At 38.5% G+C, this 23,239-nt stretch overlaps 1 protein-coding gene across 4 annotated transcripts; it reads left to right on the top strand.

Annotated features, from left to right (window-relative positions):
* Window positions 1–658: 658 nt before the first annotated feature.
* MSL3 (MSL complex subunit 3) lies at window positions 659–23,035 on the top strand. 4 transcript variants are annotated; one of them, XM_027675168.1, is made up of 13 exons: window positions 659–1,190; window positions 3,175–3,257; window positions 3,837–3,932; window positions 4,498–4,598; window positions 5,305–5,396; window positions 6,242–6,364; window positions 6,823–6,983; window positions 8,851–9,009; window positions 9,277–9,539; window positions 9,922–10,031; window positions 10,218–10,317; window positions 10,752–10,836; window positions 19,536–23,035. In XM_027675168.1, the coding sequence occupies exons 1-13, from the start codon at window positions 1,092–1,094 to the stop codon at window positions 19,633–19,635; spliced, it is 1,572 nt and encodes a 523-aa protein (XP_027530969.1). In that variant the 5' UTR covers window positions 659–1,091; the 3' UTR covers window positions 19,636–23,035. The 4 variants fall into 4 exon arrangements, 3 of the variants coding, with proteins under 3 accessions (XP_027530969.1, XP_027530970.1, XP_027530971.1); XM_027675169.1 differs by lacking the exon at window positions 659–1,190 and adding an exon at window positions 1,862–2,021; XM_027675170.1 differs by lacking the exon at window positions 659–1,190 and adding an exon at window positions 1,862–2,009.
* Window positions 23,036–23,239: the final 204 nt, after the last annotated feature.

The following is a 23,239-nucleotide window of genomic DNA, read 5'->3' on the forward strand; positions in this document are numbered from 1 at the left end:
TGTTCTCAGCCTCTGTGACTGGAAAAAAAAAAGGTGATTTAAAGTTCTCTTCCCCTTAGCACTGGACTACTGTATGCTCCATTGCAGGATTACCTTTCTTTGTTTAGAGTAATCCACCTCCTGAACAGCTTTTACAGAAAGGCAACTTCAAAAATGCTAAATAATCACAAATTAACTGGTCTTTCTACCAGGCTGGCTAAGCCCAGGCCTCTCAGCTCTGTCATGGTCTTGTGTATATCAGAAATACAGAACTGGCATTAAAACTGTAAAAGCCTGAGGAAGCACCTAATAACTAACATCCTGTGGGAAACTGCAGTGTTCCCCTGGCTGAGTCCCTTCCAGGCATCAGTGCACTGGCAAGAAAGCTGTGTATTGATTTTATTTCCACTATTTGCATGCTTGTGGAATCTCAAATTGAACATTGCAAAGATAAATCAAACTCTAAGGCAACAGCCTACTTATTTCGAGCTTATTTTCTTGAAGGAAGAACAATGGAGAGGAAAACAAACCTTGGACGAGGTTACGATATATGCACAGCCCACTTGGGAGTAGGGGCTGTTCTTTGCTGAGCAGAGAACACGGGAAACAGGGTAAGGACTGGGAATGTCTGGTGAGGGGCAGCAGTAGCAGAGAGGACAGCCGTTTTTCTCGGGGTGCATCCGGCCCCGCAGGCAGGCACAGGCCTAGCGCAAGGCCCTGCCCCGGGGGCACTGGGGCTCCGCCAGCACGGCCGGCAAAACCGCGCCCGAGCGCTCTCGCCTCCCCTTGCTCGGGCTCTCCCGGCCCAGGGCAGGCGACCGCCCTCTCGCTCGGAGCGACCCGTCCCCCGGCCGTCGCCCCTCCCGCGCCCGGTCCCAGCCGCCCGTGCCGCGCACCTCGCGGAACCAGCGGGGTGGGCACGGGTGGGCAGCTCATCCCTGCCGTGGCCCAGCACGACTCCACCGAGGTTGGCTGAGGGACCACTGCACAGCACCCCGACTTGTTCCGTCCCGTCCGCCCCCGCCGGAGGAGCCGGGGGCGGGGCCGCGCCGGCTGCAGCACCTCCCCGCTGGAGCGGGCGGGGCTCTTCTCCTTTGCGCCATGATGAACAAATGACCTCGCGGGGAATGAAATTTAAGTTCCACCGGGGAGAGAGAGTTCTCTGCTTCGAGCCCGACCCCACCAAAGCCAAAGTGCTCTATGATGCCAAGGTGACTGGCCGCGCGTGCCCCTGTCCCCCCTCCCGTCCGTCCCTCTCGTCCCCGGGCGCGCGGGGCGGGGCCGGCGCGCGGCCCGCCCGCTCCCGTTACCGCTCCCGCTCTCCCGTTACCGCTCCCGCCGGGCGCTGCGCGCGCTCCCGGGCGGGACGCGGCGCGGGAGGGAAAAGGCTGCGGGCCCGACCGGAGATTCGGAGGCGGGAGGCGGCTCCGCCAGCAGCAGCACTTGTTGCGGGAAACGGGCACTGGCCCGGGGAGGGGGAAGAAGGCGGAGAGGTCGCGGGGCGCCCGCCAGCACGGGGCAGGGAGGCGAAGCGAGGCGGTGCCAGTCCCGCCGGGCCTCTCCTCTCGTCATCGCTCCCTGCGGGCGGCTCAGGCCCGTCCCCTGGCGAGACTCAGCTCTGTCCCTCCGCACAAGGAGCCCCGGGGGCGAGGGGAGGGCGTAGCAGCCGTGTAGGAGCCTCTGGGCCTTTCACAGAGCGCTGGGGAGCAGAGGCGGGCGACAGGCGATGGAGCCCGGGCCCTCGGGGCCTGGCTGTCGCGACAGGTAGAGCGGAGCCGCCCAGGATTTCTGGGAGTGTCGGAAGCGCTTCCCACCTTCTGTTCTCTGCTGAACACCTGCAAAGTAATTCTGAAATCTGGTTTTCATCCCCGTAGTTGCGTAGCGTAGCTAGATTTATTCCCCCTCGGGCTTTCCCACGCTTGCTGCCCTTCTGCCTTTCAGAAGGGTTTAAGTGGTAAAGCTGGTGCAGAGAGTATACGGAAATAGAGTAGCAAGCAGTGCGCGGTGGATCGTAAGTGTTGGAGTAGGAGGTGACTGATTCAGTAAGGCCTGACCTAAGAGTAGTGGTAGTAATTACAGAGCTTTATGTAAATATAGGATTATTTTGCAGTCCTAAATCATCTGTGCCCAACTAGCAAACAGAGGGGTTTTGTTTTGTTTTTTTGTTTGGTTGGTTTTTTGTTTTGGTTGTTTTGTTTGTTGCAGAAAGGGATGAAAAGGAAAGTATTGCAACTGAATTCTTGACCAAATCAGTAGTCTTTGCTGGAAGTTTGCTAGCTGTGTAGGTCTGTGTTTCTCAAACACTTTTGATTAGGAACACCACCATCCTGTACTATTTTGGGCTGCCCTTTTGTTTGTACACATTCCCATGTTCTAACAACCCCAACAGCTTTAGTTGCTATCCCTAGAGGTATCCTGAGTGCAAAACTGTGTAGTGCCTTTTCTTCCTCACTTTCAAATACCCTGAATAGCATAACTGTCCTTGAATCCATCAATAGTTCTTAAATTCTGGACTCCCAAATTAAACATCACACATGTTTTTAAATTAAAACATCACTGTAGCCTAACTGCTGATGCATGATCTACTGAGAACCACTCAAGTGTAGGCTGCACGATTCCTTTGTTATTACTATTACCAGTGCTTTTCTTAATGATGCACTTGATCCATCTTTTCCTTCTGAAGTGCAGGCTCTTTCAGACTGGCCCATTTCACAGCTGTGAAAGAGAAAGAAAACAAAGGCTCAAATATTCACGAAGCATTTTAATGTTTTGTAGCTGAGATTCTGTGGTGTTCAACAGGACAGCATTTCTGGGGTTTATATATAGAGAAGTGTTTTCTCTTGCTCTGTGGGCTTGAGACAGCACACAGGAGAAAACATTAGTAGCCCAAATCTGCATATCCCTATTGTGCTACTGCATTGCTTGACATTGCTCTTTGTCTGTTTTGAAAGCATGGGATATTTGAGGACAGGACAAAGATGGTGAGCAACCCCCAGTGTTAAAGTACTCAACAAGAAAGCTAGTTTTTCTGACCATTTAAGTATAATCCATATCTTCTGCTCATGTCAGTGTTAACTGGCAAAATAATAAGTCTGTTTAATTTAATTTTCTTTGTTTGTACATAAAGTCTCTAAATACTGGAAGAGTTACTTTCTCTCACGCTTTTTAATACATACTATTCAATATTTGTTTCAGATTGTTGATATTGTTGTTGGAAAAGATGAGAAAGGCAGAAAGATTCCAGAATATCTGATCCATTTTAACGGTTGGAACAGAAGGTAAGAACCTGTATGTGTTGTTTCAGTTCTCTCATTTCTTCTATTTTATTCTGCAAAGACAGGCATTGCACTGAATATCAAAGGACTGCTGTTTTCAGGAGTATTTTTGGTTTTGTAAATGCCATTAGTATACTTGCTCGTGTTGACACATTGATTTGTATTCATAAATTTCAGTGAATCAGTTTGATAGCAATGAGTTTAAACTTCATGGGATATCTGTCTGCAACATATACTTGTGGCTCCTAGGTTTCCATTAATAAAAGTTTATGCTTTGTTAAATCTAGACCTGGATTGTTTGGTTATCAAGGCCAATACATGAATGCAGTGTCTGACTGTGATCAATAGCATGTGTCGGTGTTACAAATGCTCTTGCGTGTGAAGTCAAAGCTTGAGAGGTTTTAGACAGCAATGAGAGTTGAAGCCATGTGAATGCAGAAGAATGCAAACCTTGTGATACAGATGTTGCTTCTGAATGACATTAAAAGAGTGCTTTGTAGATTTAATGTATATTAATTCATTAGTAATCATGAATAGCATATATTCATAGTCATTGTTAATTTTCTTTCTACTTGTCCTTAGCTGGGATAGATGGGCAGCTGAAGATCATGTTCTTCGTGATACAGACGAAAACCGCAGATTACAGCGTAAATTGGCTCGGAAGGCTGTGGCTCGCATGTAAGAAATCCTTTTGACCTCAAAATGAATGAGAGATGCATTTTCAAATTCAAACAGATACAAGTCTACAAGTGAGCTTGGCCTTAGCTCATGCCGTAGATGGTAGATATATACTCAGTACAGTCAGTGCATTGTAGAGAACTACTCTTCTCATACTGAAGTAGATATCTATGTACTGTTCTTAAGCACCACTCTAAAAGACTAACACTTAATAACTATGTTATTCTTAACTATTGTGCAAAATGCTTGCGTATTGGATCTACATCTTCCCAAAGAAATGTACTTGCAAAATAACTTGGGAAAACCTGAGGTGTTTTTCAGCCAAAAACAATAATCTAATATTGGTTGGCCATGGCTTGAGGATCTGCTTGAGAACATGAATATGAGCTACTGTGCAGATATTAAGGTGTCCACTCTCAAATAAGCATTGGCCAAATTATTTCAGCACTAATTAATGAAAATAACTGAAACATACGTTTCCTGTGCATTTGCATGTAGTTGAATTAGCTAGGGTAAACAAATTAAATATTAGCCGAATTTCAGTGAACCATTTTGTGTTCTGTAGGAGAAGAAAGGGAAGAAAGAAGAGACGTTGCAGGTTGCCTGGTGTTGACTCTGTGTTAAAAAGCCTTCCTGCCGAAGAAAATGATGAGAGCAGTGAAAACTGTGAGCTTGTTTTCATCCTTTGGTAACTGATGGGATGCCTTTAACTTCTTGACCTGGGGAGCAGTGCATGCTGTAACTTGCTATCAGGATGATGTAAGAGTATCATGGTCCTATCTGAAATACACAGAGGCAGTTATATGAAGAAGGAGGCAATAACATTATTTTTTTCCCTAGTCTGCCTGGCACAAAGGTCTGTTTCTTGTCAGCTGACTGGCTGATTTTCACTTTCAAGACAGATCTTTAATTTCCTGCAGTTTTCTGTGTAACTAGAAAGCCAGCAGGAACACTGGCTGGCACTTAACTGATGTTCTGGAAACTGTCACTGCACAGATCCAGACCTTTTGATTGAATGATTAATATGTTAATTCCCTGTTCAGAATTAAAAACCAATGAAAATTGAGAAGATCCCTGCATGTTCAGGAATGTAGGGAGCTTTTAAAAGTGAGTGTTTTTAGAGAGGATGCAAGAATACTTCCTATAAACTCATCTTACATATTTAAGATGTTTATAGCATGCTGTAAATAATACTTGTGTGTTTAATTCAATTAGAATTATTCATTCTCATTAAATATAACAAGCTAGTTGTGGTGGCTTGGTGTTTTGTTCTTTTTTTTTTTTTTTTTTTGCATTGGGGCCTGAAATTGTTTGGTCATAACCTCTGCAATGTAATAATGTGAGATAAATATGTGAAATCTCTTTTATGCAGCTATAAGTAGTTCTTCTTCTGATGACAGTGATGAAGGAACAGATGAAGAAATAAAAAGTGAAGAAAGTGACATAGACGAGAGGACAGAAATGGTATATTCATGAGCTCCCTAAGTTAATAGAATTTAAAAATCTGTACTTGAAAATCTGGGAAAATTGAAGTAGATGAAATATAGGCCACAGCTGGTAATTTAGTTGGAATTAAAACCGTAATTTTCTTACTCCTGGTCTCTACTGTTGTTGAGATTTTGAAAATTATACAGTATGTCATATTCTTGTAGAATTATTTGATATTAGTCTAAAAATACAAATTTGTTTCTTTTCCCCTCTCCCTATACATAAGGCTTATGTGGAGAAAATGTAGCAGACTCGATTTTCCAGTTTTGTGGGTGCTGTAAAAATTTACTGATCTGTGCAGGTTGGACAATTCCTAATAGAGCAGGTTCCTTGTGTATTTTACTGTGACATAGACATGTCAGCCCTGGTCTTAAGATGTAGAGGACTGACTTCAAGAAAAAACATTTATTTTTCTACAGTTGTTCTGAAGGTGTGTGGAATCTAAGTAGTACAGGGAGGGTGATCTGAAGCAGCGAAACCTAACAGATTTCTGGTTTGGTTTGGTTTGGGGGTTTTTGGTGGGGTTCTTCGGTTTGGGGTTTTTTTTTGTTGTTTGTTTGTTTGTTAAATACTTAAGCGAATGCTAAATTTTAAAAAAAAAGTTTTAAGAAATGAATTTGCAGATGCTTTCAAAACCAGTATTGTTAAATAGCTTACAGTAAGGCTATTATCCACTTAAATATTTATTCCATAAATAATACAATTTTATTTTTGTATGAGAAAAATTGATTGTTATATTGTATCCTGACTACTGAAGTTCTTTTTTCACTAATATTTGTAAACACAAACAATGTATTGTTTCTTGCACTGGTCTGTTGTAGAAAGAAGAACAGGACACTCATTCAAAAAGGGACATGGAAGAAAGAGCAATAAGCATAGAAATTCCTGAAGTCTTGAAAAAGAAGCTTGAGGAAGACTGTTATTATATTAACAGAAGAAAAAGGGTATGAAATAAAAGTTGTGAAATGAATGCTCATGGGAGGGTGAGGAAGATATCAAAAGTAGTTTTTGTGTATACAAGTTCTGTTTTTTTTAATTTTGTGGTAAAGGTGAGCTTAGACAGTGTAAGGAAGAATACCAATAATGTAGCAGACTTCTCTATAGCTAAAACAGTGACTTGTCATATTTAAGTATAGTGTTTCAGTACCCAACTGTATTTTAGAATGCAGATTGGTTTTAAAGCTGGAAATGCAGCAAGCTTGTTAACCTGACCATGTTTTTTGTTTCTCCTGATGTTTATAAAGCATTGATCAAAAATGCGGTTTAAGGGTTGGAATTAATCAGTCCTGAAATAGCTTCATGCACTAGACATTTACTGAATTAGTTGGTACATTACAAACTCCTGTTTTAATTTGGTATGCTTACTGTTTTTATAAGACATTAATTTATTGTTTCTTTTTAGCTAGTGAAGCTTCCTTGTCAGACAAATATAATAACCATCCTGGAGTCGTATGTGAAACATTTTGCTATTAATGCCGCTTTTTCAGCCAATGAAAGGTCTCGGCACCATCAGATGACTCCACATGCTAATATGAATCTTCATTATGTGCCACCAGAGAAGAAGTAAGTAACATTTAGTCCAGTGCTATTGTCACAAGAAGAATGACCTTGCGTTCTGTTTTATGGCTGTTCACTTCTGTGAGCTTATGCCTTGATGTATGTCTATTTATAAGGCTTAAGGTATTTGACAGATACCTGTAGTACAGTAACGCTGACTGTTTATCAGTGAGCGAGCCCCTATATTCTGAAAAGTCATTATGCAAAACTATCAATATCTTGTTTTATCATGTAAGTTTTTGTAAATATTGTGATTGGTTTGGAAGAATGTGTTGCTGTTGTCAATGTGAAAAATTTCATATCTGATACGAGAATATCCTGCTTAAATAAAACTGAACGGGTTCAAGTTTTATAAAGGATAAAGAATTAATACAAGCACTTCTAAAGAACTCCAAGTGCCAGTTGGGTTGTTTTTTTTCAGTTGACATATGATCTTAAATCCTAGAGTCAACGCGTAGGGAAACTGTGTTTAGTAACACCAATCCTGTTTCTTAAAATTAATTGTGTCTTAGTTTCTGTTTTCTCAGCTGAGCTCTATGTTCTTTACCATGCTACAAATTAATTAACCCTCCATGTTTGCAGTGTGGTGTTTTTTGTTTGGTTGGTTTTTTCTCTCATGCTGAAGATTCTTGGTATTAGATGAGACTACTTCTTTATGTAAGTCTACAGTCTTGTATTTTATCTAAGAGCGATCTTGACTTGTGTTACAATGTTCTATTTCAGTGGTGTGTAATTACACTATTCCTTGAAATACTTTGGTCTATATGAGTGTCTAGGTTTATGTTGATGTCATTCATTCTTTGACAGATTAATACTTTTCCTTTGTAGTATAATCTCCCAAACAAAAAGTTAGAAGAAATATCAGAAATATGAACAGAAGGTTGTACACACATTATAATTTTTTAAGGTGTATGTTTAAGGAACTTCTCCAAATGTGTATAGTTTTAGTGATCCATTAAGTAGGAGAGGTTCAGCTGACGGTTTTAATATGTTGCCCTTACTGCTCTAACACTGAAGGTTATTGGATTTAGTATAATTTCTGCACATGATGTTCCCCCAACCCAATTTAAATGTAGTATTTAAAAAAGACAAAGGCAGTAGTTTTAGCAGCTGGTATGAAATGGTAATAGGTTTGGAATTTCTAACATGGGTCATTTTGGCAGAATCAAATTTCTGTCACCCTACACATATATGCACTTGAAACGTGAGAGTGGAATACCTTCATAGAGGTGAGAGGTGTTGCAGGTGGGCTGCACTTGGTGTTCTTTGTTCTGCTGTAACAGCACCACCTAACATTGTGAGTCTTTTACACAAGCCGAAAACTGAAATTCCTGGTAGCCTCTAAATGTAATGTTTGATTACTGGAGCAGACCACTGGAGGCTGATGTCCAATGGAAATTTATCTGGTTTTGTTGGTTCACTGGATATCTCTTAAGCACAGCCTTAACTGCATCTTAGCAGCTATAGGTCAAATTCTTCATATTCCTTTTAGGCAGAGATTCAGTCTGTTGAGTACTTCCTTTTTCTGTGCCTCTTTTTTCAGCCTAGTAAACTTGGAAAAACAAAATAATGCTACATGAAAAACATCTGACTAACTTTGTTTACTCTACAGTAGATTTCATTAATCCAGTAATACAACAGAAAAATTGTGTCGTTTTTTTGAGGTTATGAAGCAGACTTTTTAAAAATTTGTAACTCTAAGTTAATGAGAGCAATCACTGTCTTTTTAAGTATGCTTTCAATCACTTATTACTTAGTGATTAAATCAGCATATTGTAATTATGATATTAATGGTCCATATTAAAGGGCAATTTTGTACAACTATGCTGAAAATTTTTGACATGCAACTTTTTATATTCTTTTTCCCCTCTAGTGTTGAGTTATGTAAAGAGATGGTAGATGGGCTGAGAATAACCTTTGACTTCACACTTCCATTAATTTTGCTCTATCCTTATGAACAAGCTCAGTTTAAGAAGGTGACCTCATCAAAGTTCTTTCTTCCTATCAAAGAAAACTCAACAAATACTAACAGGTAGGTTGGATATAAGGAGTTTAATACTGCTTATCTCCTCAGTAAAATGTAGAAAAATGTTGTATTTGTGGGCTTTAACTTTTATTTGAAAACAAGTATACTTCTGGAAAATAGTATTTAATAGAAGGCCTCATCACTTTAGTAGTTGTTGGGAGGAGACTGTCTCATCTGAATAAGTGTTTAACAAGATGTGTGAAACTGGAAGAATTTCTTTTCTGGGGAGAGCCCTCATCTCTTCAATTCTGTAAAGCTGCCTTAATTTCCTAGAAATCAGGAGGAACTTTCCCCAAGTCCTCCTCTACTGAATCCACCCACGCCTCAGTCAACTGACAGCCAACCCACCACAGGGGAGCCGGCCACGCCGAAAAGGCGGAAAGCTGAGCCTGAAATCCTGCAGTCGCTGAGACGTTCCACTCGCCACAGCTCCAACTGTGACAGGCTATCGGAAAGCAGCGCTTCCCCACAGCCAAAGAGACGTCATCTTGAGACCCCGGCTTCTATGCCTAAGCTCTTCTTGCACCTGGAAAAAAGTAGCTTTTGCTCTTCAAATTGTTGGTCTAAACAATGTGTAAAGTTCTGTTCTTTTTTTAATGCTATGTGAACTGTCAGCTGTGTGATTGAAGTGGGAATTCATTACTTTTAGTATCAATTATTTGTCTCTGAGGCATTATTACCAAACAGAGAAATATAACGCAATATTCTCAGTACTCTGGTACTGTATTTTTCCACAGTATTCAATGAACTGCATTTCTGAGAGCCTATTTTAGGATAGCTTTTATTGAATTTCAGTGTTTTAGACTTCAAACATTTTAGCACCAGACCTTAGTTTAGTTTAATGGCTTATAGTTTCACAAAACAAGCAATAAATTTATTTCTGATTTCATTTGTTGTGTTTTTTCTTTCTTTTTGAAGAAACCCCTGTCCATAGTGGGTCGTCTTCACCAATAACTTTGACTCCTAGCAAAGAAGGGAGCACGGTTTTTACTGGCTTTGAAGGCAGAAGAAACAATGAACTGAATGAGGTAACAGATTTTAATGTTACTACCCTAGATTCCTTAATTAAGGGTTTTGTGGACCTCAGAGTAGGACTAGGCAAAAAAAAGATTTTGTTGGTATTGCTTATCTTTGCATTTGAAGTTCTGTACAGAATAAATTATTTATGATGCTATAAAGATTTAATAACCAGTGTTTTCACATTTTATGTTTAGGTTTTGTCCTGGAAATTGATGCCAGAGAATTATCCACCAAGTGATCAACCGCCACCTCCTTCGTATATCTATGGATCTCAACATTTGCTGCGGATGTTTGGTAAACTGATGGAAAACTCTCTGCTCGATCAAAGTTGCTTTATTTTTTTTTCTGGTGCTCATACCTTTGTGACTTTTCTGTTTGCTTTATCACATTAAATTTTGTTCTTGGCTAAATGTACATTTTAATCTATTTAGAACTCCTAGGCTATTCATAGATTTGCTTATCTCTTACTGCCTCCGTAAGCCTTCATTGAAGAAAAGCAAAGCAGTGTTACTTCCAGTACACTATCAAACATCATTAAACCAAGCAGCATTCACTTCCTCAGCATGTTCCTATTTAGTAAGGCTTTGAAAGATCACTGAGTAGCTTGCAAGGAAAAGTGGGGTCTGTGGGGAGAAGAAATTTTTATATTCTTTTCTTTATACTGGATAAAAGTAATTAAAAGTTGCTTTTACAAGAACAGGTGTAAACATTATTTCTTTTATTTACAGTAAAGCTACCAGAAATATTGGGGAAGATGTGCTTTCCTGACAAAAACCTAAAGGCTTTAGTAAAACACTTCGAAATGTTTCTGAGGTAATGTGACACAATGTACCACAGCAGTGTTTCCATTGTTACATAGATTGAAATGTCCTGGAATGACAAAGAGGGTTTAAAAAAATATGTTAATTTTCCATTACAAGAATATGATAAAATTAATATAAAATTTTAACAATAACAACTTGAGTAAAGATTAATATAAGATTTTTCTATTCTGTGACTCAAATTGAAGGGAGCCTGAATTTCCTACTTAAAGTTTTGAGAAGTACAGTGACAGAGAACTGAAGTTGGAAAGTTTGTTATTATATATAGAATGACAAGTCTTGGTTAAGAACCATGTTTATGAAGAAATTCAAAGTCTACATTGTTATTTTTTTGAGAGCATAATCTTGAGGGTTTTGACTTTCATTGACATAAGCAGGGGAAGAAAACTTGTGCTTTAAAACATGTTTTTAATTATGGTCGATTTTTTTAAAAGAAATGTCTGTCTGAATTGAGCTTTGAACAGCAAGGTTTCTCTGTGATGTAGTGCAGTGGTTTTTAGAGATACCCAAACTATCTGAACACACGAGCTCCACAGCTAGAGTCAGTGAGCTCATACCTGCACCATGATCAGCTTTATTTCTACCAAGTGCTGTAGTTAGTATCTATGCATGACAGTGAGGTGATAGTTAGATACCTAGTGTGGCACTGTGCTGTGCAACATTGATACAGTGGAAAATAAAATTGCCGAGAAAGTTTTGTAAATGGTAAACATTTGGAACAAATGTTGAAATTGTAACTTAATTTTTGGTCAATGACTTTAGTAGCCACATATGGAAAAGTAACATAACATTACTCTAGCATAAATAAAAGTCCTGTTAGAGATCAGAGAGATGAAAGCTTAAATGCTTTTACTTAAATTGTTTATTGAAAATAAGATGTCTCAAATGTCAAAGTTTCTACAATACAAAATTTTTCCCTGGAAGCGTTTAGTTGTTAAGTGTTGCATCTCTCTCTTTTGTCAGATCCTTGTTGGCATTCAAAGTACCCTAAAGTCAAACAGGACAAAAGTAGAGCTCATTGTTGGAAACCTGTTTTTCCTTGGAGTGAATATTTCTTAGGGAACTTAAAAACTGATCTGATCCATAGTAAGTTATCAGACCTTTGCCTGTTCAGATTCTTCTGTGTTGACCACGGCAGGTCTCTACTTTTTAGCATCCTTAATGCAGTGTTTTCATACCCATTCTATGGATGAGCTGTACTGGAATAGAGTAGAGGAAAGGAGAAACATGTCCCCTACTCCCTATTCAAGTAGGGAGGTGGTTAAACTGAAAGTTCTAGTGATAGTATCTGTATCTGTCTTATTTTTCCGTCTGACCATCTCATTGAAATGCGTATTCATCTCTACATAGAAATAAATCACGTCAGCATTTTTAGGTGAGATAGAACTGTGCTTTTGAAGCAAATCTCTTGGTAGTTCCCACTTACTAGGCTTTGTGTCGGGATGTGGAGTGCTCAGAGTACACAAGCTGCATTCCTTGTAGAAAACACTTAACAGAAGTGTGCTTCAGTCTCCAAGACCAGGCTGCAACTAAACCAAAATGAGCCCCTCAAGGCAAGCATATCTGCTACAGCAAAATATTTGAAGGCTCTTCGTTTTTTCAAGTGCTTTCTTTTTTGACAGTGCCAAAAAAGCTTCCAAGTTACAGTTACTTCTGTAGGCAGCATTTGGTCTTCGGTAGCTTTGTCATAAATACTCTTCTTAAGTCTAGTTTACTTATCAGTTATGCTGTGTATTCAAATAGGTAGCACAGAAACCATGCAGATTATTAGATTGTTTTTTTATCCTCAACAAATATTCATGGTACTTTAACATGTCTTTCATTTGGGTATATATTTCTTTGTCCCATGTGTCATTGAAAGTGGTCAAACAATTACGTTTTCTAGGAACTTGTTTATGCTTGATCTTTATCACAGAAATAATTCTGCATTATCTGTTTCTAATTACAAGAGAAAAGTTGAGGTTGAGGTGACATCTTGTACTAGGTCTTCAATTTTCAGATTCTGTCTTTTCCTTTTTGGGAATGAAAGAATTAGTAGATGTTTATTATAAATACTTTATATCAGTTCTATTCTGGCTTACTTTTCGAAGGGTAAGAACTACCCTACAAGATCTGTATGCATTAGATGATAGCAGCCAGTTTACTTGTGGACCACTTAATTGTTTTTTTTAGTGAATTGCTCTTGAGTGACAAGCTGAAGTCCTCTCCATTTTTTTATTTTTCTAATAGCAGACAAAGGATTGATGTGTCTGTTTGCATTAATAAAACTGCTTCTGAATCTTCTTTGAAGTCTAGGTAGAGTAGTCCAAGCATAAGCAGTTTATATATTTTTAAATAAAACTTCATGTAGTAGACGACTGATTTAGTTCTTGCATAGATACTGATTCAATTTTGAATTATGATTTTATGGCTAAAATTTACAGTTTCATTTAACATTTATCTATTTAACATTTATACTATTAATGTCATGTAGGCTGAGGAACTGAGGCTTATTTAATACTTTGTCTGGAAGCTTGTTTTATTGAGTTTACTTAGTACTTGATAGATGCATTAAATTTTCTTTGAGATGCTACATGGATAATATTTTCCAGTCATGCCCTCAGACTGCTGCGAGACAAGATTGTTCTCAGTTTCCCAGACAACCTATATTTTTGAGCAATGTATGAAATGCATCTTTTTGACTTTCTTGTTAAGTAGAAGCTGTACCCTTTGTGCTTAGTGCAGCTTTCTACAAGTGTGCATAATGAAAATTTCTTCATGGAGAACATGAAAATTGATTTCTCAAGTACAGAATTTGCAGAAGTAAAGAAAATCAGTTTCTCAAATTAAGTACAAAATACTGAGTCTTAAATTATTTAGTTTGGAAATAATTCATAGTACTTGCAGTCTGAAATAGACTTTAATGACAAAGTCACCAGTTGGTTTCACTGAATTTCACTTACAGTTTGCGTTTAGTCTTGAGGAGCAAGCAGTGGAAGGTCACAGAATAACTGGTGCTTGCTTACTGGTATTCCAATAGTGAAGGACTCCTGATTAAATCTTCCTTCCTGTTAATAGTTTTTGAGTAGAGAAGGTATTATCTTATAACTAGTTCCTTTATTTCAGCCATTTTTTAAATAAAATGCTGTATGTGCTGTATTTTATGATTTCTCTTTACTGTGAGGTGCCTAGCATGGCTCTAGAGGCTGCTTCAGTGATGAGAAATGATAGGCGAGAAGGGGCCAGTTTCTGGTTTGCTGTTTCTGTTGATTTGAACACAACCTCGACGTGGAAAACTGTTTTGGAATCAGAGAAGTCACTTCTCAGGACTGTTGTCCAACAGGAGCTACTTAAAAATTAGGAGTAGACAGCATGTCTGTTTTTACAGTAGCAAGACCCATCTTCACCGAGATAGTTTCAGGATTGTATTGTAGGAAAAAAGACAAAGCTAAGTGTACAGCACTTCAGAAAGACATAGGTATTTTGACTTTCATGAAATGCAAAAGAATAAGTGATGAAATATTTCTAAAATATTGCTTCTAATACATATTTTTCAGATGAGGCCAACTTGTATTCTGTCACATTATGGAGAACTAATTTCTTAATGGTCTCTAGTTTTGCAATTTGTCTTTAATTTTGAAATACCCTCAGGTATTTCAAACTCAGTATTTCCTGTAAGCTTAGATCTCTTTTTCCCTGATGCTTTACAATCTGCTTGTTTCTATTGTGCCACTCTGCTCCATGGGTAGAAAAGTATTTTGATACTGTTGAGCACTTTCTGAGAAGGAAGCTAAATGAGAATGTGACCAAATTAGAGAACTGTAATAATAAAATATATGTGTAGAAAGATGACAAGTTGTTTCAAGTAACCTTAAGGAATAGAACTCTGGTTTTGACAGCACATTTTGAGTATAGTAATTTTATATGTGCAGTGGTGAATTATCACCACTAGTCTGTGCTAATGTACAATTAATGAGAGGTTATTAGTGTCTGAGAATGAAAAAATGAAGCATTGCACATGGTGAATAGAAGAGAAAAACATCTTTAGTTAGGTCAAGTTACTTTGTGACAGAATTCCTGCTCGTTGTGATTCATTGTGGCTTAATAAAGTTGCAAGATGATAACTAACTAAAAATCACTTTCTGATAGATCATAAAGAATGCAATTATGCCAGTGTTTGTTATTGATTATTAATTGATTCATATTATTGAACATATTAGGGTTTTTTTGGCCTTTCAGTTTTTGGGATTAACCAGTTACTTGGCAAAAAGTATCTGTGCAACATAGCACAGATATACTAGAGAACTTTATGAAATTGGAGCTTATGTGTGAGAAAATCAAGTTTTTGAGTATAAATTGAGGTTTAGAGGGCACAGACATATAAAGGAATATTCTTTTCAAAGTTTTGAAACACTTTGAAGTAATTCTGTTTGCACGGTGCCTTATTTCAGGGCATTACTCTCATTTATTTGGGCTTTGCTCTATTCATTGAATGGGTAGAAAGGTAATTGCCATTTTGGGTCCTCTCAAACTTTGGCGCCTTGATGTTGAATGCTTTTTAGTCAGTGAGTACCTGGTATCATGCAGGTTCTTATTTTCAGAGGGCTTTTGTTTGCTTGGTCTGTAGAATATGCTCATCTGTGCTTATTGTTCTTGACTAAAGAACAATAAGCTTTGGTTGCTTTGCCAAAAATACTTGCTGAAACTCACCATGTGGATTGCTTCTCTTCCTTCGGCTTATCAAATCATGAGTGTTTGGGTACTTGAATGAGCATATTGCTGGCCAATGGCTGAGGTTTGGATCACACATCTAAATTGAGAGGTTGCCCAAAATACTTTAAATGTGCTACAGTAGCTTTTTAGAATGCAGCTCTAGGAATCTGTGCTGACCTTTCCACAAGTGGGTCTTCATCCTCAAGACAAACCAAGGACTCCTATATTGAGCTCTTGTAGGGCTGTTTTCCCAAAAGTGGTACTAGAAGTTACCACTTTTAATGATCAGTCAGCCTGATTACTGGAAATGCTGTGTTGACAGCTTGGCATCTTCAGAGTTCTCTGCCCTCTCCCTTAAAAGGCCAAGGGCAATGGAGTTATGATGGAGTTTTTGTTGGGATCTTTTGCTCTGAACAGCCTTCCAGATGGAGATAGGCCTATAAATTGGGGAGATAACTTCTTAATCTGCAAATGACATTTCTTTTGATGAGGTGACTCATAGAGTTAGGATGCATAATGCTCTCTTAGCAAATTCCTTTAGATAGATCATTACAATTGCCTTTCAAACAGCATCTCTCTCAGGCCACTGATCTCTTCAAAGCATCTACTTACCTTCTTGAACTCTGTAGCAGAAGTGTTTAAGATGTCACCTTCCTGGGAGCTTTTCCTTTGGACTCTGTGTTCTTATACCTTAATGGCTGAGGTTGCCTTTCTAAAAACTAAAGTTTTCCTTTCATTGTCATTTTCACACTTTTTGGGCTGTCCCTGAAGTTTATTCATGTGATGGTAGCTGATGTTGAGTAGAAATTTTTTTCTTCATGCAGAGACTCTTCTGGTAATAAGTTGTGTTGACGCTGTCAAGACAAGGCCCTTTTTGTTAAAAGGTGATGCTCTTAAGGCTCATATTAATTCAGTGACTCATGTTGATAAATGTTCCTGACATGTGTCAAGTGGCCTTCTAATGTGGATAGTGATAATTCTGTCCTTCTTTTGGTAGATCTGCCTGTATAACTCAGTCAGGTGGTAGTATATTTGTGAGGCTATTGCTTGGAGTCACCTGAGGTAAGCTTGCTTACAGACTCCCGTGCTTGAAGATCAGAACATAGGAATTCCTCAAGCTAAGTTGCCCACATATCTGTTTCCCTTGTCTCCATCCCCTCTAGTCCTTTGAGAAGTGTTGTCTCTACCTGTGGTAGGGAGGGAAATAGCTGCATTTATACCGTGTTACTCCTATGTTCTAAGCATGAGTGTAAAGCATGAGTTTTCTTTTGGAGGACGCTCATGATGAAAAAAGTGTGCAGTCTTGCATCAGTGTGGACTGTGCATCTCAGAACTTGGTTACTCATAAACAGTTTCATACATCAACTGTGTAGATGTATGCATATGAGCTCTATAAAAAGTATAAAAGTGAAAAAGACAATAATGCAACAGGTGACTGAATTGATCAGCTTTGTGAGTTAAAAGTAATGAAACAGTTTCTGAGTAACTCAATAGCAATGTGCTTTCTGATCTATAGCTGAACATTGGTTCTGCCTGCTAAGTACAGCTCCCTCTGTCTTTAAATCTTAGCTCATGACTTAGAGGTACCATTGTAGTTGATCCTGGAGCTATTTTAGCTTGTCCAAGAGCAGAGCATTAGTGAAATATCCACTAGCTAAGAGTCTTAGGAGACTCTTAATATTTCTGTGCCAGCGTTCTGCACTGTGATGTAGTTTGAATAGAAAACAGCTTCAGAAGGGCCATGTTCTTTGTGTACAGATATACAAGGGATTGGGACAGAAGCTGACCATGTGTTTCTTTCGGCAGTTTTCTCCCACTTCTCTGCAGAAAATAATTTGTTTGCTAGCTCTGGGGTATTTTGTTTTTCACAACTGTTCCGTGGAGAACAGGGAGATGTACATTTGACTGCGTGCATTCTGCCTGCCTTTTTTTTTTTTTTTTGAGCTGTAACTGTGACACAGCATCTCAGTTAACATTTCTCATGTCTACCAGCTGTCACTTCAGTATGCACCAAACTGGCATGTATGACTGATCTTAAGCAAAACTCTTTTTAATTGTAAGAGAAAATAAGCTTGTTTCCCATTACTTGCAGTTAGAATTCTTGGAACTGTCAGTTAACCAATGCCCCCTCTGAAGGTTCCTTTGTTTTAGTGTTCTTTTAAAACATGTTCCCTAGTATGATCCAGCTCTTAGTACTCTGTTTTACTGAATGTTATCCAAAGACACTAAGATTTTCATCAGCCCCTGTAATCAGTTGGAGTCATCAACATGTGTTAATGAAGAATTATTAATTAAATATCACTTGTAGCTCATCTTAATCTTGTGTTTTCTAGGCATGTTAGGTCTGTTACATTTTAGGCCATACCACACTCAGTTCACACTAACCCCTCGTATCGCAGAAAATGATTGGTAGCTCAAGTCAGAGGTCATAGCAGTTGATGATTCAGGTATTTTATTAGCTTCTAAATAGCCCTTATTTCAATACTCTTTTGTAGTGGTTTGAAACGTTTTACATCAGAAACCATTCTAGGCCCCCCTGTATACTCTTAATTACAGAGTTCCTATGAAATAAGCGAGTATGGAGGAAGTTGACAACACGCCGTCTGAATTAATGATGACACACTGAAGGATTGATTTATTCTAAAAAAGCTTGTATTTCTCACTGCTTTTTCTAGACTTAGTGGGATATAACTAGTTATTCCTCCAGTTTAGCACTCGTTTGATACCCGTGTTTAAGTACAAGGATTGGAGGTGTGTGGGAAAAATCAACCTTTTTTTGCTTATCTGCAATTTTATGCTGTCACCATTTTCTGTGAGCTCTGAGCAATTAATATACTCCTTATTAAATTTAAATTGGTTTATATAGAGAATCTTACCAGTATTCTTTGATGCTTTTACTCTGTTAAGATCAAAGAATTCAAGCAGTGTAGCAGTGAGTGAGGTTGGAGAAACACTGTTTTTTAGTTTGGACTTTCTGTGTCCAGAGTATTGGTTCCGCAAAACTGATATTTCTGGCTTCCAATAGTGAAGTCATCACCCTAGCCACTGTTTCTTGAAAAAACCCAGATCCTGCAAATGACATTGTTTCCTGTCATTTCTGTTACTTCCTCCTCTTAGCTCAGAGAACCTGTAGCTAACAGTTTGCCATGTTTATTGATGCTGATCTTTAATATCGAGGTATTTTGGAAGGTCTGTGGGTTTTTTTTCTGAAGCGCAGCTTGATTGTAGTCTTGAATTTAAGAACTGTTTTGCCCTTTTGCCCCCACTTATATACCCAGTGTCTTTGATTACAAAGGAAAGAGCAGAAAGCTTATAGTCATTTTAGCTGTTTGTTACTAGTGTTAGTAGCAGCACTATTTATTCTCATTTTCAGTCCTAAACAAGGAAACAGTTGTGTATTAGAAGAGCAGGAAGACATCATAAAATATTGGGTGCTTGGGTGTTTGAATAATACTTTAAGACCATCTTGCAGAAATAGGAAAATAAGGAACTGGATTTGCAAAGCATGTGTTTAGTCTTTGAGAACCATATTTAAATCAGATACTCATGAAAGATGGAGACCCTAAATGCACAGCCACATGAAACATATGAAATCATAGCTTTACTTACCTTAAAAGATACAGCTTGACTTAATGGTTCCTGGCCATAACTGAAAATACTGGTTTCGACACAAATGAAAATAGTATGCTGAGCAGGTAATTTACAGCAGTTGCAGAAAGATCTCTTTAACTTCTTTTTTTCCTTCTGTGATAGTTCTTGAGATTCTTTTTCTGAGTGTAGCTTCAGCTTTTGGATTTTTTTAACTGATAGGGGAAGGCTGTTTCTCACTATGTAAAACTTGTAAAAAATAGGGCAGGTCTTTTGTATGCCAACTTTCAAAGTGTAATAATTCTTAATTCCCAGGCTGTGGTTTTGCTGAGCTTAAAAATTAATTTGAAAATAACATTTCTCTTAAATGTTTCATGTTCTGTTCTTTTTTTTGGTGTGCTTTCTTCTCAGGTTTTTAGCAGAATACCATGATGATTTCTTCCCGGAATCTGCTTATGTAGCTGCATGCGAAGCCTACTACAGTACTAAAAATCCTCGGGCAATCTACTGAAGTTATTAATAGGGATTACATCCTACTATACATAGACAATGACAATGCTATTCTGCTATGTGGCTACAAGATGAAGAGGAAAAAGGAATTAAAACAACTTCTGGAGTTGAAGAAATTGGAAAATATCTTTCACGATGGTTGGATTACTTAGGAATGGAGAACTACTTTTCAGAAATGTGTGTAGACAGCATTGTGAGTCACTTAGAGGATTGGATATAAATCTGATTCCAGATGAATGAAGAAGCTTTGTTCTGACTTCTAATGCATAGGACTTCACAGGACTAATAAAGAGGAAAGGAGGCAAAAGCAGAGGCATTAGCAACAGGACATTTTCATGAAGATAGATCATCATGCTGTTTCATTTTAGCTCAGCCTCTCCTGCCTGAGAAATAAGACTTGACTACACATAAAGAGAACATCTCTTTACACAAAGAGAACATTTAACTGGTGTCTCATGAATTGTTGTCCTCACAAATTACACTTCATTTTGTGGAACTGTCATGATAGAAAGGATTGCTTAATGTAAAGGTGGCTTTGCTATTTGGCTAGCATGACATCTGCCTCAAGAATGACTTTGTTGCTTGAACGAAAGATGTGTTGCTTACTTTGCATTTTGCAAAGGTGAATATAGCCCTTTCATGGTAAGACTGCCAGAGTTCCAAGCAGACCATACATTCAGCATTTACTTGGCAAAAAATGATTTCCAGAGCCATTATGAAAGAACTGTTTTTCTACAAGTAAGTGGAGAAGTCAATAAAGTCATCACAGTTTAACTGGCAAACATTTCTTTTCTTAATAAAGTTCACAGTGGCTGCTGTGTAAATGTGTGATTTTCACTGTCTAAAACATCTTGGTTTTGCTTAATTTTGCTTAATTTTTGAGAGTGCTAAGTGTGCGAATAATGAGAAGTGGGAGCACTGACAACATACAGAGAGAAACCTTTTCTATATCATTGGCTGTTCTTCTGCAGACTTGAAGGATGTCTCTTTAGACAGTTTTAGACACTTTGGCTCTGGAAATAGCAATTCAGTGAGAACTGAATTCCTAGAAATCTGACAACACATTCAGTAGAAATTAATTGAAACATAATTCTTGTCATCAAAACCTCATCCATGACTTAGAACGCTGGCCTTCAGAACAGTCTGCTGTGTTGAGATAGACACAGATTTTAAAAGCACAGGGAGAAAATAGGACTCTGGCTTACAGACCACTGCATTATTCACTCTGTAATCCTTGGTTCAGAAAACTTCTATTAGAATGCTATCTGTAATGCAAAACTCAAGTTTCCTCACAGATTTGCAGAAACCAATAATGGGGAGAAATCATCTTTCAGATGTAAATGGCAAACGTAGTCTAAGGCCAAAGAAAACCTGAAATCTGCTGTTGACATGCGTTGTTGCTTTTCAGAGTGCACCACTGTGCTTTTGAAAAGATATGAATTAGCTTAATTTTAGCAGTTAAGGTTCTTCTTTTTAGAGAAACTTCTATGAAGAGTCTGTTAAACTCAATGGTTGTTAAACCAATGCTTGGCATGGAGACATGCAGATTTGGTGATTGTTAATTCTAAGGATTACTGTTTAGCAATACTATTTTTTAAATGCATTTCTGTTGTACCAAAAAGCCCCCACATTTGTAAGCTTTCCTCATTCTCAAGTGAGAAGTTTTGAATCTCTAGCAGAATCGGTGTGCCAAAATCCACTTTGCCAACATGTTTCATTCTAGGTTTAAACCATGTTTCTCTAAAAAGAGAATTCAACAGAACACTAATGACTATCTAACATGAGATTAGTCTAGGAATGCTGCCTGAAACTTCATCCTTTATCCTTTCTATTGCAGGAATGTTAGTGTATAATATGGCAGGTCTGGTTTTGTTCAATTGTTGGTACCTGTGCATACAAGGCAAGTTATGAACAGCATTTAAACCTTATTGTATGACTGTATTTAACCATTAAAATGGCAATTTTTGCATGTGGGTGTTGGGAATACTGTTGGTGTTGCCTTGTTGATACTTTGTGGTGATGCTCAAAAGATGTGAGGGGGGGAAAAATTCTGAAGGTCCAGTTAGTGTAGTCTTCATGTGCACAAACTTTGTCATGAAATTCTCTTGGAGCTGCAGTTGGATATAATGTTACAAACTATCTTGCTCTCATAACAACCAAAAACTTTTCTCAAAAGTTGCACCTTTTTTGTGTTTCTTGACACTTCTAGTTGATACAACTTTCCCAGACACTATATATTTGAATTAAAAAAAATTAGGCTTATATATTCAATTACATCTTTGTAATGTACATCTTTGACATCCCCCTTCCCTACTGTCACTCTTCCTTTACAGCATTTGTGGTTTTATACCTGATGTATTTATTCTTAAGCTGCAGGAGTGGGAGAGACTTGGAGAAACTTTAACCAGATTGAGTTAGAGGGATAGTTCTTACTAGTCTTGAAATACATAGAGACTTACCCAAGTGTGGGCCCCAAAATTCGCTTGAAATGTAATGTTCGAGGGTTCTTGTGGCTGGAGGAACCTTAGTAGTGTAGTTATACTGCTGGTGTGAATCTGTAACTCTTTGAATGTCCTTGACTGATCAGATATTTGATGGGATTCATATCCATCTGAGATGATGAAAGATGGACTTAACTGTTTGTTATTCCCTGGTCACTCTTTGTAGACCTACTCATATCAATGTTTTCTAACCTGATTCAGTGAAAATGGCTTGGGTTAGCTGAAGGAATGTGAAAACCTGACTGAAACAAGCTAGGGAACCTTCAGGGAACAAGTCTTCAGAGACAGTCTCCTGCAGAGGAGGAGCTGAGCTGAGAAAGCAGGTTAGCGGACCAACGTCCCTGTTTGTACAACTCACATGTGCTCTGCTTCCAAAGGAAGAGGGGTTTGTTTGTGTATTTAAGGGAAGTATCCCAGTATGATTACAGTGCATACTTATACTGGTAAGTCTCTGTGCTGAAGGCAAATCCTTCTACTTGCCTTCAGGAGTGGAGTGCTTCCACAGTAAGTGTGGTGTTGGGTTTTGGATATGACTGTTCTTGGGAAAAGGCAGAGGGAGGAATTGCGGCGTAAGTTTAAAAGCAGATGATGCAGCTGTTGTGGTGTGGAATGAGTGCTGCTGTTTGTGTACCTGAGGTGCTTGGTCTGTGCTTACACCACTAATTTCAGTACCTGCTCTGACTTTGTCAGCATGAAGGTGCCTGAGTAACTTGACAGTGGGCCACAGGACTGTGAAACTGCCCTTATGTAAAGTGCTTTACGTAGACAGTAAAGATTACCAAAGAAGAATAAATGAACAGAATATAACTTTATAATAGTCTTCTGCTTTATTCTTGATTTTAGGTTTGATTTTGTACCTATCATGCTTAAAAAAAAAAAAGAAGATACTCTTCTTTGAAGTGCACTAACTAGAGTTGCCATGTTGCCTTTTGTTTTGCTACTGTGTTTTTCAAGCTCCTGTTTCAAAGCTCAGGCTTCCATGTAGGGTCCTTTTCTGCTGAGATGACCAATGCAGAAGTGACCAAGTGCTGATTTAGAGTATGTTCCATGTCCAATTCTAAAAGCAAGCTTATGCAGATGTTAAGGTTTCCCTTGGCACTTGAT

The sequence above is a fragment of the Neopelma chrysocephalum genome, unplaced genomic scaffold (genome assembly GCF_003984885.1).
Source record: "Neopelma chrysocephalum unplaced genomic scaffold, ASM398488v2 Primary Assembly neopelma1_25, whole genome shotgun sequence".
Classification (NCBI taxonomy): domain Eukaryota; kingdom Metazoa; phylum Chordata; class Aves; order Passeriformes; family Pipridae; genus Neopelma; species Neopelma chrysocephalum.

Bases quoted from the DNA above. Each gene is read 5' to 3' on its own strand.
- MSL3 (XM_027675168.1), top strand. From the start codon at position 1,092: ATGACCTCGCGGGGAATGAAATTTAAGTTCCACCGGGGAGAGAGAGTT. The intron at 3,258-3,836 runs GTAAGAACCTGT...ACTTGTCCTTAG, and splicing joins TTTAACGGTTGGAACAGAAG to CTGGGATAGATGGGCAGCTG. The intron at 10,318-10,751 runs GTAAACTGATGG...TTTTATTTACAG, and splicing joins ACATTTGCTGCGGATGTTTG to TAAAGCTACCAGAAATATTG.